Genomic DNA, 15,996 nt, shown 5'->3' on the forward strand with positions numbered 1-15,996 from the left:
CTCTAAAATAAACAAAACTAATAAATTTCTGTCATTATTCATATTCTGAATTCCGCTAGGAAAATATAAATATTATAAATAAGATAAAATCATATATGATTAAATAATAAAAATTATGTAAATATGTACGAATTACTGTTCATGGCACAATGCACAGGCACCGTGCTCTCCAGAGTCTAATAACTTGAGGCACTCGTATCCAGCACCTGTCCATAGTCATTTTAACCAGTCATTTTATAATGGCTCAACCACAAATTCCTAACAGGGTGTTCAACTGTTTATTCACGTTGAAGTTAATCTACACCATTCATTTTATAAAAGATATAATCTTACTCATATCTTCAGCAAAGAATACAATCTTCGATTTCACTTTTCTGTATATGGCTTGCTTTGAACGAAGAATTCAACTTGCAAATTTTTACTCGTTTTATGGAAAGTTCCGAGAGGGAAAGGGTGGGGGGTTGATTAAATGAGAGGGATTAGACAGAAAATTTTCGTGGTTGTTGGCAGATGCACAAAATGGTGTAGAGAGTAAACATTAAGGTAGCAGTTTACTCAGCGTTCTTCCAAGACCTTTAGAAACGTAAATACGTGAGATATCATTATAATTTATACACACATACGTATCAGTTGCTCTGTCCAAAAGCACAAATGCAAATTGCCTTAGATATACAAAGCCCAGCCACACAACTGATGGCGCAGATGCTAGAAAGGAAACGTTTGATACAGTCAAACTAAGCTTGCCAAAATAAGGACAATGGCAATTCAGATTACATAGTAGAAACCATATCATACATTTATGAGCATCCCCAGCCAAAAAGAAGAAAAAAAATGAATGTCAAGTGGAGTTGTGGAATGAATATCTTCAACATAACTTCATCTGTACGTCTTCTTGTCAGTTTTCTTTCAGTATTTTGTCCTTCCTCTTTCCCCGTTCTTTCCATTTATGGGGTTCGGATTAGTTGCCTTGGTTAGTATTTGGTCAGTTCGGTAAGCAAGTATCCATCACGGAATACGTTTGGCTGATTCAAGAAAAATTGCAGTTAGATCAAATTCTTTTCAACAAGACCTTGGAAAACCCTGTCAAAACTAACGTCGTGCAAAAATGGAATTCCCTTTGTCCAGAGAAGTGATTAAGAATCGTGAGATTCTTGGTCCATCAAAATTATCCGCTGCTTACCACTGTCTGAGCGGAGGTTATCCACCTTATATCCAATCTACGTTCAGACAACAAAGATCTTGAGAATCAATAACAAAAGATTAAGGAAAATGAAATCACATATGCATACACTGACTTTCAGACATACAGAATTCAAACAATTCACAGAAAATTAACTTTATGACAGGCGATTACCTCCACTATACTGTCAGGAGAGAACCACCTCAATAGCACACCAAGATGCACTACAGCAGGAATTAGCTTGAAAAGTAAAGGAGTTGTCACCTGCAGAAATGAGCTAAGATATTATTAACGGGATCATTTATTACTACTTCATAATAATAGTTGTTTACAGTTAGATGTTTGGTGAACTTGTAGATGAAGTAACCTAGTACAGTTTAGAGAAGTTAGCCCCACATCAGAGTTTGCTAACACTCATTTTTATTTATTTATTTATTTTTTGGGATAAAAGAGCATTCATTTTGAAAGATGAAACATTATAATAAGTTATAATTGGCCTCCAGCCATTTCTTTGCACTTTAAGGTTATCAGCTAAATTTGTGTGTGAGCAAGTTTACTGCATTTCAAGATCCATAACCCCCAATAGTATCCATGCAACTTGAATAACCTTCAGCATTTTACATATCCGTTGCCTGCACAGTCATATGCAAGTATGAGACAACAAAAAATTATTACAGAAACTGGTTCTTTGTCCACCAACTTATCTTTCAGCAAGAAGATAGAAATGCACAAGATAGAGAATCGTAGAAATCCTAATGTGCTAAAAATACATAATGAAGGAAAAGTAAGAACTTCCATTCAGAATGAAGTTTGCATAGATTCGGTTCTTGAACATCCATTAGATCAAAGACAAAAGAAAGCTAGAAAAACATGGGTCGGTTATGGAACCTAATAACTGTTAATTCAAACAAATGAAAATCATTTCATACCAGACTAAGAGCCGTGGTCCCAAGAAGCAGCAGATATAGTTTACCCTGAAATTAAATCAAATGTTAAATTCCATAATGGTTGATAATAATTTCAAATTTAAGTTTCAACTTTCAAGCTATATCACCAAGTAGGTCGAGCTGAGCTGAGATACACATAACTAAAGCTTGGCTCAATAAGAAGTTGAGCCAATTTTCTTGATTCACCTAAAGCTCACATGCTACTCGAGCTTAATGAGCCAATATCAGTCTTGTTTTAATTGAATATTTTAGGCTCAATAGAATAGGTTCGCATTTGTAATTTTTGTTGTTGATATTTTCAGTATTTCAAACCAAAAAAAAAATTAAATGCTAATATATATTAAATTGAAGTATTAATATTACTATTTCAAAGTGTCCATATATTTTATATATGGAGACAGCTCCCAAGCTAATGAGTCAAAAATGTTAAAGATCAAGCTTGGCACATTTGCCAAAATTTTCAACTCATTGACTTGTTAATGAACCAAGCTAACGAGTTGGCTTCACTAACTTCTAGCCCTATCACCAATTTTGAACAGATATAGCAATATCAATGTCATTTTGATACAATAAGAAAATTCTGCATGGTTTCCTTTAGAAACCTTTAAGCAATTATTGAATACTTAATTACCAACATTACATAAATCCATTTTGTCACTAACCTCAACTAGATGAAGATTAGAAGCACGACTGAGAAGAACAAATGCAAATTCTCCTATTTGTGCCAGTGACATTCCAACCTGTATAATGCATGAATTCAGGTTCCTCAACCATTGAAAAGATAAGAAGACAGCATCATAACCTTCAAATTATGAAATTAAGCTTACAAGTATTGAAGTCTTGTTATTGTAACCAAATCCTTTCACAACAGAAGCAATTATGATTGTTTTTATAACGATCACCAAAATTACAGATGCTACCAAAATATCAACATGGTTCCAGAGAAAATGAACATGAATCAGCATTCCAATGCTGGCAAGGAAAAGAGCAGCGAAAAGATTGCGGATAGGTTCAATCTGCAAAGAAAGTGAACTAGTGTCAAATTTCTTCCATAACTTATCTTACAAGCATTGAAGTTAAGAGTCTAGGTACATGAAATAATCAGCAAATTTATCAATGTACATAACAAATGGGAACCAGATTGTACAGAAGGAAAGTATACAAATATGCCCTGAACAATCTTTAGCTAATAGAGGAAAAAATTAGTTGCCACATACGAACAATACAGATCAAAATGACCAATGAATGTGCACAAATATATTGCATTTTCACTCATCACTAGGTGGATGATAGAAATATACAATTTAATGTATTTTATAATACCAATATTTAGAATCTACATGCATCTATTTGAACACAAAGTTACATCAATGCATGTCAACAGTCAATTGATATTTGTTTCGACGTGTTGCACCACATGCATTTTCCACATCTTGTATATAGCCTTACTTGCTCTAGTGTATGTTGAGCCAGATCAGTGGTTGCAATCATCACTCCAGCAGCAAAAGAACCCAGTTCTAGACTTAGTCCCAACTTATCACTACACTGAAAATATAAAAGCAATCAGATAAAAAGGTTTTGTTTGACATGTAACAGTAAGGTTATCAAGCAACAGAACAAGCATATATTATTTGAAGACAATTATAAGAAACTTAGATGTATAACACATGCCAAGGGAAAAGTGCAGGAGCTCTTTAAACATATAAACGAGAAAACACACACACACACACACACACACACATAGACACACACAAGGGAGTTTCTGCTCAGACATAAGAATCCAGTTTGCCTTTGACACCACACATCTCCATTTTCTACAGAAGCATTGATTACAATTAAATGTTAATTCCCACGCATGAGGCATGGGGTCTTCTCACAAGAAGATAAACCTTTCCACTGTTTTGGCATTCTAATCACCATCACAAATCCTTGTCTAATGGGTTAAGAATAAAAACAAGGTTTAATAGTTGTAATTGAACATGTAGCTAAGAAGGTTCAGAGAATAGATATTTTCAATGTATCAACATTAAATGATTTGCAGAAAATGTTGATTTAGTGTTCATTACCATACCCTGTGAAAATACGGCAAGTACACCAAATAAACAAGTATTTATATATTTTTTCTGTTCATAAAAACAATGAAAAACAAAGCATTCAAAAAGAAATACAGAAGTTCAGACAGTTGAAAAATTAGGGAGAGAACAAACCCAGGCTACAAGCAAGCAGAATGCAACTGACGCCAACTGATAGAGTTCATTTGTCTGCACAAACAAGGTTATCATTGAATCATTAAGACTGTTAGTATAACCAAAAGATGGAAATAGCTAAAGCACCACAACAAATTTCCAATTCAATTCCTCCATTCCTGCCTTTGTTGTTGAGAAGAGGAAAAGAAGCAACCACTTTAACAGGTGAGAATTGGTCATTAAAGTGGAGTAATAATATGAACCTGTGTTGATAGGCTTATCATCAGTTTAAGCAACCATGGAAGGCCAGTGCGAGACAAAATTGACAGAACAGAGAGGAATGCAATCAATGTCACCAACCTGAATTAGGAAAGGAGCATCATGCTATGTCACAAACAAACTCTAGGTTACATGCTAAGTAAAATCTTCCATTGAAAGCAAAATGGTCAAAGGGTGAATTTGAATATCTCAGTTCAGTGCTGAGCTGAACAAATTCTAATTAAAACACCGTTCAGTACATCATAGTTGAGCAAAAACAAAATAAAAATTTATTGAAGCTAAAAAGCAAAACAAAGGTCACTGAATGCTTATCAAAGGAAGCCAGTGACACTAGCTATCATAAGAAAAGGACCTTCATGTCCGTTACTACTTTTGAAATTAACCACTTAAGTACCCTTTTCTCGCTTTAGATGATTGATTTATGGGTTCGCTTTTTCTACGGTCAATGTAGATAACTTATTTACATTGAGCCCAAAATGACGTCGTTTTGAGCTGGAAATCAAGGTATTTTTGTAATTATAATTTATTTCAGGGTTATAATAGCCTTTTTCATTATAATTTTTTAATTTTTCAACTCAAAACGACGTCGTTTTGGGAGTGAATGTAGATAACTTATCTACAGTCACTTTAGAAACATTAAAGCCTTGATTTATTGACTATAACTTTGTTGTCTGACAGCTGCAGCAATACTTAATTTCCCTCCTTTCTATTAACTAGTGACCTTTTTGGTTTGGGTGCACTTTAACATGTTATTTCACCTTTTATCCTTCACTCTACATTTTCTTTTTCCAGATTTCCCACTTTTCTCTATTTTCTATTTTATCTTGATTATGCAGCACATATATGGGCACTGACTAAACTTTTAATTAAACATATAATTTGAACACAAATTTTATGAAAAACTTATTTTATAATCATATCTTTTCAAAAGACAAAAATATGCATGAATTTGCCTTTAATTTTTTTTAGGGCGAGTGATGAGAAGAAAACACAAGAAGAAATGGTTATGTAATGGAAATATCAGTACAAAACCAAAGACTTATGAGTTTATATACATACAGCTTTGTCATGGATAACACTCCTTCAAAAACACCTGAGGTGCCACCCAGGACTGGAAGCAATGCAAAAAGCAATCCAACAGCACAATCCTTCAAGGAAAAATGAATTAACGAAACTTAATAGAGTATTTGATTAAGGTATTTATTGTCTATATTGGCAAAATAGTAAACAAAGAATAACACAGGACACGATAAAGCAGGGGGAGAAAAACTTCACTTACAAGCAAGGTAACTAACAACAGACTAAGTACCTGCAAAATAAGGGTCCCAATTGTGACTTGTCCATGAAGGGCATTAGCAGTGTTCTTTTCCATCAAAAACTTCAAAACCTGGACCCAAAAAAAGTGAATAAAAAACAGAAAAAATGATTATAGGTCCTGAGGTACATGAGGCTGCACTAGCATTTTCAAAAAAGGATGGAATGCAATTGGTTATGTTGTTATACCACTGCCGTTGAAGACATAGAAAGGAAAGCACCAACAAAAACACCTTCTGAAGCTTTACCACCACACAACTACAAAATAGCATCCAATCAGAAACTATAGCATTCAGAATATCATGGCAAAGTCTAAAAAAATAAGACATTGCTTGCCTAGAGATATCCACTAAAACTACAACAACCCCAAACAATCAAATTATAAAGGAGATATCGGATCAAGATAGTGAGATGAAATTAACACAAAGCTTTTGATTAAATTACTGAGTTTATCATACTACAACTATTTAACCTCTGAATTTTAAGAAATATGAGTAAATATATTTAATGATGTTTCATTTTTTCCCAATTTATATCACCTACAATTGAAGTCAAATAAGACAATTTTATTTCACTAGCACCAAACATCATTGATCTTGTAAAAAAAGGAGAATATATCCCCAATGGAAGATAAGAAATCCAGAAAGAAAGGTGAGATGAATTAGAATGCAGAAACTGATACTTGGTCCTTTATTATAGCTCGGAATCTTTTTCGATTATAGTACATGATAGCAGTTTCAAACTACCAAATTTTCCATCCTTGGGGACCTCAAGTTATAGTTTTCCCAAAATCTACTTACTGAAGCAGAAGCCCTTAATTCAATAAACATGCACACTAAATCTAAAATTAAAAAGATCAAACCTACCACTTGGTTTGGAAAATCAGTATTTCTTTGTATTTAATAATGACAACAGAAACAGATTATGCAATAAATAGATGACAAAGCAACCAAGTCAGATTAATATCATATATGGCATCCACAGAGGACAACTACATGATCCATAGTTTGTTTGTTTATAATTTGCATTTGACATCAAGCCATGAAATGATATAAAAAAACAAACAAAAAGCTCAGAAATAGTGAGTTACAATTATAAAAACACACCGACACAGTTAGTCCACACATGCACATAAATAGAAAAATCTGAAGTAAGCCTCCAAGAACAGCAACAGCACGAACAACTCGAAGCTGCAAACATAAGAGGTACAAAGTTGGGTAATCAATGCTAATTACAACATAAACAGAATAAAAAGAAAAAAGAGAAGAAAACAGAAAAATAAGCCAACCTTTGTTGCGGAGAACTCCAGGCCCAATGCAAACAGAAGAAATATAACACCAAATTGAGCCACTGTTTCCACCTACATATTTGAACAGATTGCTGGGATAAATAATCCTGTGTTCGTTCAAACCCTACATGATCTACATTGTTAGAGTAAGTTAAATTTAAATTAGGTAGTCACTCCCATCAAGATATTGCAGAATAACACTCCACCACATTTTTGGTCAAAACCAATAGCTCACCCTTATTGAGTATTCTGATGAATAACATCACAAATTGAGTCAGAAGTTTGAAACAACCCTGCCAGCTTATTAATCCAAACCCTTACCACCCTCAACTAATGCAGAACTCTTTGGTTAAAACCTACTTTGCATGAGATAAAAAAGGGCCATCTTAGTCTCTTCCTCTGCATCCACCTTAGAAATTAAACAATGAAGATCATAAAAATGAAATCCCCAAATATCATTCATATTGTCACCATCTTCCATCAATGTAGTGCTTCTGAACTATCGGAGCAATGAATGGTTGCCAAAGTGAAAGAGTGAACATCCAATATTACTTTTAAGTTTCTGCGATAGATTCCATCTATAAATTTGTTTGTTTTGTACTTGTAAAGCAAACACATTTGTCTTGCTCCATCATGAAATTGAAGTCATATATTCTATATATGAAGTGCATATGCAATGGACTTAAAAAACTGATATTTTCTGTTGTAGTTTGTTAGTATATTATATTATTCACTGAACTGAATATATATCTATCTTCCCGCTTGCATACATTCGCTCATATTTTTAAATCTCCTCAGTTATTCGTGAATATAAGACAGTACGGCAGCAAAAAGAGTGGGCTTTAGTTTATGGAATTGCAGCAAACTTCGAGAAATGGGAGTGTTTCTGCACCCTATATGAAGTAGGTGCCCAACAGAATCTGCACAAAGGAAGACCCCTTGGACTGGGCATATCTGATACTGACCAGGCAAGGCAAAAGTCTACTTCACCCTATATGAAGTAGGTGCCCTATATGAGTAGAACCAACTACAAGGCTTTAGTTTAGGGAATTACAGCAAACTTTGGGAAAGGGGAGTGTTTCTGCACCATATATGAATGCCCAACAGAATCTGCTCAAAGAAAAGTCCCCTTGAACAGGGCATATCAGATTCTGACCAGGCTAGCCAAAAGAGGGCTTTACCCATGCCCACACTGACCCCAATGAAGATTCTCTCAACTTGTTTTACTTCCAAAGTTCCACTCCATTTACTTGTTTCAAGCTTCTTGTAGTTTTTTCTTCTCCCACTATTAAGTGCAAAATATATATAACTTGAGATGAAGTTGATATAACTAGTTTACTTATTTCAGAAATGTACTAATTTATAATGGCATCAACTCATCTAAGTTTGTTGAAAATTGTGATGCAGAGCCTGTCAAATTGAGGGATAGGGACTCTTGTAGCAGGGATGTTGAAGGGAGCTTCAACTAAAATGTAACATCAAGATTGATGGGGAAACTGTTCTGTTTCAAACAAACTTGATTTATGGAAGTAAATATTTGTTTGTACAATGTTAGTGTGATACTACTTGTTAGAGAATAATATAAACCATTAAAATGACCCTCACCCAATAGCTTAAACTTTTGGGTTGAATTGGTTCTTTACATGGTATCAGAGCCTCGTGTCCCGGATTCGATCCTCACCGCCCCCCACTTTCTTTCTAATGGAATTTCTTTCTTCGCACAGGTAGGTGGGCAAGCCCAACCACCTGCCTGGGCAATATCCACGCTTTAAGCCCAAAGGGCTCTTGCGTGAGGGAGTATGTTAGAGAATAATATAAACCATTAAAATGGCCCTCACCCAATAGCTTAAGCTTTTGGGTTGAATTGGTTCTTTACACTACTTATGAGCACAATGTAATTGGGAAAAATCATTGAAAAAATTACTTTTGAATGTGCATCTTAAAATATTATTGCAAGAATGAGTTTGTTAGGATAGTATCAAGTAAAATTGCTTTTAGGAGTCACGTTACTAAATAAAAGATAATGGAATGCATACTGATACCAGATTGCATCTTGAAATGATTTTACCAAACATAATTTTGCCCTTCAAAACTAGTTTTGGGAGATACTGATACCCCAGAATTAATTTTGGACTCCAAACAACCATGCACTGAAAGATAAGGGAACTATAATTTTGTCACAAGTCAAATATGCAAAATTGTTAAAAGACATAAAATCATTATTGGGCCTCTACCTAATATAATAACTTAAACTTTGTGGAGAATTGGTCTTTGAGATGGTATCAGAGTCTCTACGATCAAGTAATTCAGAGTTTGACTTTTGCCACCCTTATTCTTCACAATTGAATTAAATATTAGCACAAGGTAAAATGGGCCTATGCATTATTCATGTTTCAAGCCTAAAGGACTCTTGCATGAAGAGGTGCATTAACAAATATAAAATTATTCTTATGTCTTAACCTAGGAGTTTAAACTTTTGTGAGAGTTGTTCTTAGTGAAATATTTGTCAGAATTCCTAAATTTTAGGAATTATTGTTATTTTCTGATTTATTGCTATTTTCTTTTGACTAAGCAGTTTCCTATATTAACAAGGATCTTCCTTTAATTATGATACTTTCTTTGATCATGTAGTTTCCAATTTTAATTAGGGTTAGCACTATACATTGTATAGACTGCATGATTATTTTGTAAGAAATAAATGAGAAGCCAAAGGCTTTTTTCTTAGAGGACATGGCCCCCTCAAAGTGCTCGTCCAATAGAAACTTAGGGCCCTTATCAAGTGGTATCAAAACTGCGATCTTGGATACCCCCAGGAAGAAAGTTCAACTGATGGCTTTTGATAAGGCTTCAGACAATCAACTTGACACCATCAAAGATGGAAGAGATGAATTCACTAATATCTCAAACCATTTGTGATTCTATCAGCCACAAACAGCTAGAGTGTGACTCAAGCTCTAATTGAAGAAGGCAATCCTTGGGACAGGGAGGAGATAACGACTATGCTTTCTCACATATGAAGGTTGAATTTCCTTGTTGGAAAAAGCGGAGACTGTATGGGATAGAGCTCTAGTGCTGAAAAATAACAATTCTGAAAATTTGGGGATCCTAACAAAATTAACCATACTTATATGAAAGGTTAGAGGGAATATCTGTTAGTATAAAGTAGTATGCTGTTAATCGATTTGGTCAAGTAGGGAACGTGTAATTTTGGTTGGGAGAATTGAGTAAGGTGTCATTCTGCAATACCTCATGGAGAGTGAGTGAAATTTACCCTGCTAATTATCAGTGTGAAATACCAGACAAAAATTTCGTAATTACATTTTTCCTTTTCCAACACTTTTTATCATTTGATAAGATTACAACCTAAACTACAGCCCCCAGTTGAATGTACATAAACAGAATGTAATTGCGCAGAAAAAAGGCTTGCACATATCAAATCAAAGCCTTTCAAGAAGTGTTGCTACTTGTTGATTGTCTTTCTGAAAAGATTAAAAAATTACAAAAATGAAATCCAACTGAACTGAACTCTAAAAGTATACCAAAAAAAAAGACAATTTATTTTTTTTGAATAAAAGAAGGAAATAATATAAGAGAAAATGATTACTGTTTTCTAGATACCTGCACCATTTCGCTGATGAAGTTAAAGCCACCAGGTCCAACTATTGAGCCAGCTAGAAGATATCCAGTTATGACCTGCCAAATTATACTTTAAGGCAATGCTACAAGAGATTTAACAAAAATTATACTGCAATAGATCTTAATATTGCATTGTCAAGAATGAACAAGAATGTTCAGACCGGTTGTCCAGCCAGAGCAAATGCCACACCACCACAAGTCGCCGAAACAATAGCAACTACCAGGTCTGAAATCAGTCTATATGGCAAAAACGAAAGAAGTTCTCATCAGTAATATAACCTATTTTACACTGAAAACATAACAAGCAAAATAAATTTACCGTAAATCTAGCTGCAGCACCGGATACTTGGATTTAAAATTAGAAATGATAAAGACATTGTCCTGAAAGAAGATGCATAATTTATACACTTGGAATTTGCAAAACACAACTAAATAATAGCAAAAAGAACAAATCCAACATTGAGCTGTCTGCCTATCTCACCTTTCGATCTATCAACATTGGGGTCTCTTCAGCTCTATTGAATACATGATGGAGTTGAAATGACCTATTAGGTTTAGAAAAATGCACTTAACTAGTATATCGAAACAAAATTATGTATGAAATGCACCATATCAGACAACCAATTCAAGTAATAGGTAAAACATGAAACAAGTACTTGTCATCTTCTGTGTCATTCTTGTTTGACTTGACTCTGGCCACAGTTTCCAGAACAGCCTGTTACACGAACAGGGCAAGAAGAGCAACTCAGCATTATGATGCTCTGAGAATTATGTAACATACTGACACTGTGGATGCATGTTGATAACGGAACAAAACCAGATTCACAACCTAACTTAAAGCTTGAAAGTTGAAACAGTGAGGCAAAAACTTTCATTATAAAAAAGGGTAACTCAATTGTGCCATTAAATTTTATAATCTCTGATTAAATCAAACTAGTATATCATTTTTTAAATCAAGTGTTATGGTAGGAGACCAACCTGTTGTTCTGCTACACTGTTGTTGAAGCTTCCCGAATCAGCTACTGCTGGAACGAAGGGGCAAAAGAAGGACAAGCTAAACGTTAAAATAGGTTTTGAAATTCTCCATTTCTATATCATATTTGCGGAAGGCCCAAAAGAAAAGAAGTATAATCGTAAGATGCAACACAATGGCTGTGCAAGTAACATTAATTTAGACGAATCTGCAATTCAACAAGGACTTATGTTCACAGATCAGGAATCAGGATCGATGAACTGAAGAAACGGCTTATGTTACCGAAGAAACCCTCAACTCAAACTAGTTCACAACACGAGACCAAAGCCCAACGAGAGCGTGCGTGCGTGCGTGTGTGCATGATTCACAACAAATAGAAAATCACAATTCAGTTGAATTGAAAAAATTGAATTCGAGAGCAGAACAATCTAGAATCTAGGAGTAACCTTCGTTTTGATCGTTCTCGGGGAACTCGTTCTCCAGGGCTCGATCAATCATTTCTGCGAAGCTCCCTTCCCTAGGCTTCGACAGAGAGACATTGGACTCGGTCGCGTTGACGAGTTCGACCCGACCCGGATCCAACTCGACGGGTCGGATAGCGAGCGAGGAATAAGGTAGCAGAAGAAGAGAGTGGAAGAGAACCAGCACAACAGGCACCAATACCACCAAGTGATTGCCACAATTCAACATTGCTATGCCGGCGCACGTTAGCAGCTACCAGTGCCTGTACGGACAGTGGACGGCGGTGGCCGTTCGCCGGCGTTCCGTTACGGCAGTGCTCTCCGGAGAGAGAGAGAGAGAGGCAGTTGAGAAGTGAGAACAACGAGGACCAAGGAGGACAAGGAGTGAGGTGAACGGGTGAAGGGTCAAGTTGTGGTCGTTCATTAATTATTTTGCTTATTATTATTATTATTATTAATTATTCTATGTGTATTTTTTATATAATAAAATTAAATATATATATATATATATATATATATATATATAGAAAAATATTTGTCCATTTTAAATGACATAAGGTTATGTCATCTTAAGAGGGACAGACACAACAATTTTTTTTATTTAAATTTTAAATTAAAAAAAATCACTCACTTTCTCTCTCCCATGATTTTCGTTTTTCTGTATCTATCTCTCTATTAAAATGACAAACACCAAACCCATATATATATATATATATATGGAAAAAATTATTTCTCCGACAACTTGGGATAAGTTTATCTCCGGCCACCCCAAAACGACGTCGTTTTTTTATTTATTTCTTTATATTAATAGATTCACCTTTGAATGGTTATGATTCATTTTTTTTCTCTCTTCCTTCATTACTATTGATCCATCTTTGTACGGTTATGATTTATTAGCCGGAGATAAAATTATCTCCGACAGCTTGAGTAACGATAAGCCATATATATATATATATGGGAAATCATTATCTCCTTCCACATGAGATAAGAACTTTTTCCTACACAAATTCGTTTTCCGTGCCAATTAATTTTTCTTTTCTTTTTTAATTTAAAATGTGGAACCCACATTTAACTTATCTCTACTTTTTTTCTCTCCTACTATCCTACAACATAAGAAAATATGCACCCTATATATATATATATATAACGCGGCTAGATCTGTTTAAAGCATACCTGTTTGTCTCTTTTTGTTAATTTTATAAGAAAAAATTCATTTAATAGATCTAGTCTTAATATAATATTTTTGGAAAAGAAATCGAAGTTGATGTCTAATCTGATCTAAATAAAGAATGGATCCTACGAGTGTTTATTATTTTTCTGAATTATAGTAAGAAATATATACAGTCTAACGAAATCGATAATATTAGCAAGAAAAAAAATTGATGTTAGTTTTCCTCAGTGTTTTCTGAACTACGATAAACTTACAGAAAGTTAATGATAACGAAAAGTCAATATAATATGAGTTTTATGAATGTCATGTTATTGCAAAAAAATTTCCTTCTAATTTTTTTTTAAAAAGTAGATTATTCTACTTATTTTTTTCTATGCCTACTTTATTTATTATTTTTCAATACTTTAGATCAAAATCTTAACTAATTTTTATTATTTTCCTTTTATCTTGAGATTATGATATACTGATATTAGTAACTAGAGAGTTATAGATAAGATAGGCAAGAAAAAAAAATATGTAAAATAACACATTCCTTATTTTAAAGAGACAAAAATAAATAAATTTTGTTAATAATGATTTTTTAAATTTTAATTAAAGAAAATGGTTATTTAATTTTATATAATAATATTTAAAATTAGGGATATGTATATCTTTTTTCATAACTATTTTTTTTTTCTACCGTCATATCGTAATCTCGAGAGAGATGACGAAGGTCAGATTATAATTTAATAGTGTCAAAATAAATAAAAAAAAGTAAAATAAACAAAAAAAAAAGATAAACATAAAATCCTATTCCTAATAATAAATTTTATATTGTTTACCATTTAAAGTCGACGAATGATCATTAAAAATAGTGATAGTCGCTCACATGATAGTTATTTAATAATTGTTACTAATCTATCAAATATGAGTAATAGCTGTTAACCAGAAAAATAATTTTAAATATTAGAAAAAGTTATAATTAAAATTAAATTCATAATTCTTTAAATAATATTTTAATATATTAATGTTTCAAAATTTTGTACAAATGTATGCGTAATTTAATAATTTTATATATTTAGTTAGGTTTTTGTTTTTGTGTATTGTGTTGGACATCTTAATACTGTGCAGGATACACAGCTGGGTGTTGGCAAGTGGCAACGCACTTTTGTCAACACCTGAAAGTGTGTGCATGAACAATGAATGCACGGACCCTACACGTGACGCCCTCACCTGGAACTGGAAGGCAATGAATGAAAGGTGCGCCATTAAATTAATAGTTAATTAGTTAATTAATTAATTAATAATATTAATAATATGGATTAAGATTAACAGCTTTGTGCAGAACATAGTACCCGGTAAGAATGTTCCTTGCTTTGCTTTATTGCTTATCACTGCTGCTCTAGTTCCCTGCTACCTTCAAACTATGATTTTCCAAAATTCAAGTGCAACTTCGACTAAGAAAATCGTAGGACCCTTGTTTACCAAAAAAATAAATAAATCGTAGGACCTCTCATTATATAGTCCCTACAGTAACGTTTTTTATTTTCTTAACAATTAGATTCTATTATTTAATTAAATATTTTTACAAAAAAATATTTCTGTAATTAATGCAGATAAGTTATCTACATTTATTCTCAAAGCGACGTCATTTTAGGATTGAAATATTAAAAATTATAATTATAAAGACTATAATAATCTTGAAATAAATTAAAATTATAAAAACACCGTAATTTATGTCCGAGAACGACGTCGTATTGAACTTATTGCAGATAGCTTATCTATAGAAAAAACGAATCCATATTTTTATAATCTAAAATTGTAAATTATCCTTTCGTAGTCATAAAATGTATCCTTTTACCACCCTGATTGGTTGACGGCTGTCTCTGTTGTTTCTTTTATTGTAGATTACGATGATATAAATAGAAACTCATAATGTAATAAATATAATTATATTTGTAACTAAAAGAAGGAAAGCTTTTTTTCTAACACAACACGATAAATCCATGGATAAAATGTCGCACCTTGGTATTTATAAAGTTGTACTTTCATTTTCTACGGTGTGTAAACATTGGTCTTTTTAGTCACGTCTCATTATTGGTAAATTTACTTGTTATAAAATTTATGTTATTTCCTTTAATGAAGAATTAGGTGCAATGGTCCATCACACCTAAACAAATTAAAATTCAATATAAGGATTGCGGTGTAAGCTGACCTAAGAATCAAGCTACACGTGCAACCCTTTGAATAGCGCACTCGATAACCGAAAAAGCCTTCATGAAAACCCAAGTATCGAACCTATTGAAATTTTATACATGGTTGTCGCCGCAGATGGCTTATTTTTATGTATAGTAGCTTTCCGTAGCAAATAATCTTTTACGTTTAGGTAGGAAAAGCACACTTTTGACAAGTATCAATGTATCATTAGCCACATGCCGTATCAAACTGCCACATAAAATGCTTTCCCTGAATTCCATGCACAATTTTGCCGAACTCATACTGCACATGAGATAAACTAGATAGAATAAACAGACTTATTGCCCATGTGGTCATCCCAGTTTTAAGTTTGAAATATACTCATT

At 33.5% G+C, this 15,996-nt stretch overlaps 1 protein-coding gene across 6 annotated transcripts; it reads right to left on the minus strand.

Annotated features, from left to right (window-relative positions):
• Window positions 1-603: 603 nt before the first annotated feature.
• Window positions 604-12,625, minus strand: LOC133316929 (K(+) efflux antiporter 6). 6 transcript variants are annotated; one of them, XR_009752269.1, is made up of 22 exons: window positions 12,250-12,625; window positions 11,809-11,855; window positions 11,487-11,545; window positions 11,312-11,375; window positions 11,150-11,211; window positions 10,992-11,067; window positions 10,813-10,887; window positions 7,195-7,266; window positions 7,013-7,096; window positions 6,096-6,164; window positions 5,902-5,979; window positions 5,652-5,740; window positions 4,577-4,673; window positions 4,335-4,388; window positions 3,577-3,672; window positions 2,955-3,143; window positions 2,790-2,867; window positions 2,110-2,154; window positions 1,788-1,812; window positions 1,355-1,444; window positions 1,181-1,217; window positions 604-1,022 (listed from the first exon to the last, which is right to left on the minus strand). XR_009752269.1 is itself a non-coding variant. In XM_061518726.1 (20 exons), the coding sequence occupies exons 1-20, from the start codon at window positions 12,491-12,493 to the stop codon at window positions 1,134-1,136; spliced, it is 1,749 nt and encodes a 582-aa protein (XP_061374710.1). In that variant the 5' UTR covers window positions 12,494-12,625; the 3' UTR covers window positions 604-1,133. The 6 variants fall into 6 exon arrangements, 2 of the variants coding, with proteins under 2 accessions (XP_061374710.1, XP_061374709.1); XR_009752267.1 differs by having other exon boundaries at window positions 1,355-1,812; XR_009752270.1 differs by having other exon boundaries at window positions 1,355-2,154.
• Between the last annotated feature and the right edge of the window lie 3,371 nt (window positions 12,626-15,996).

Source organism: Gastrolobium bilobum, unplaced genomic scaffold (assembly GCF_033153095.1).
Source record: "Gastrolobium bilobum isolate Gb01-03AN ecotype WA unplaced genomic scaffold, APGP_CSIRO_Gbil_v1 utg15090, whole genome shotgun sequence".
Taxonomy (NCBI): Eukaryota; Viridiplantae; Streptophyta; class Magnoliopsida; order Fabales; family Fabaceae; genus Gastrolobium; species Gastrolobium bilobum.

What these genes read in the sequence shown, in the direction of transcription:
- LOC133316929 (XM_061518725.1), bottom strand. Translation starts at nt 12,493, where the DNA reads ATGTTGAATTGTGGCAATCACTTGGTGGTATTGGTGCCTGTTGTGCTG. An exon ending in CGAGAACGATCAAAACGAAG is followed by an intron (nt 11,856 to 12,249) that starts GTTACTCCTAGA and finishes CCTTCGTTCCAG; the next exon opens with CAGTAGCTGATTCGGGAAGC. An exon ending in GTGCTGCAGCTAGATTTACG is followed by an intron (nt 11,068 to 11,149) that starts GTAAATTTATTT and finishes TTTGCCATATAG; the next exon opens with ACTGATTTCAGACCTGGTAG.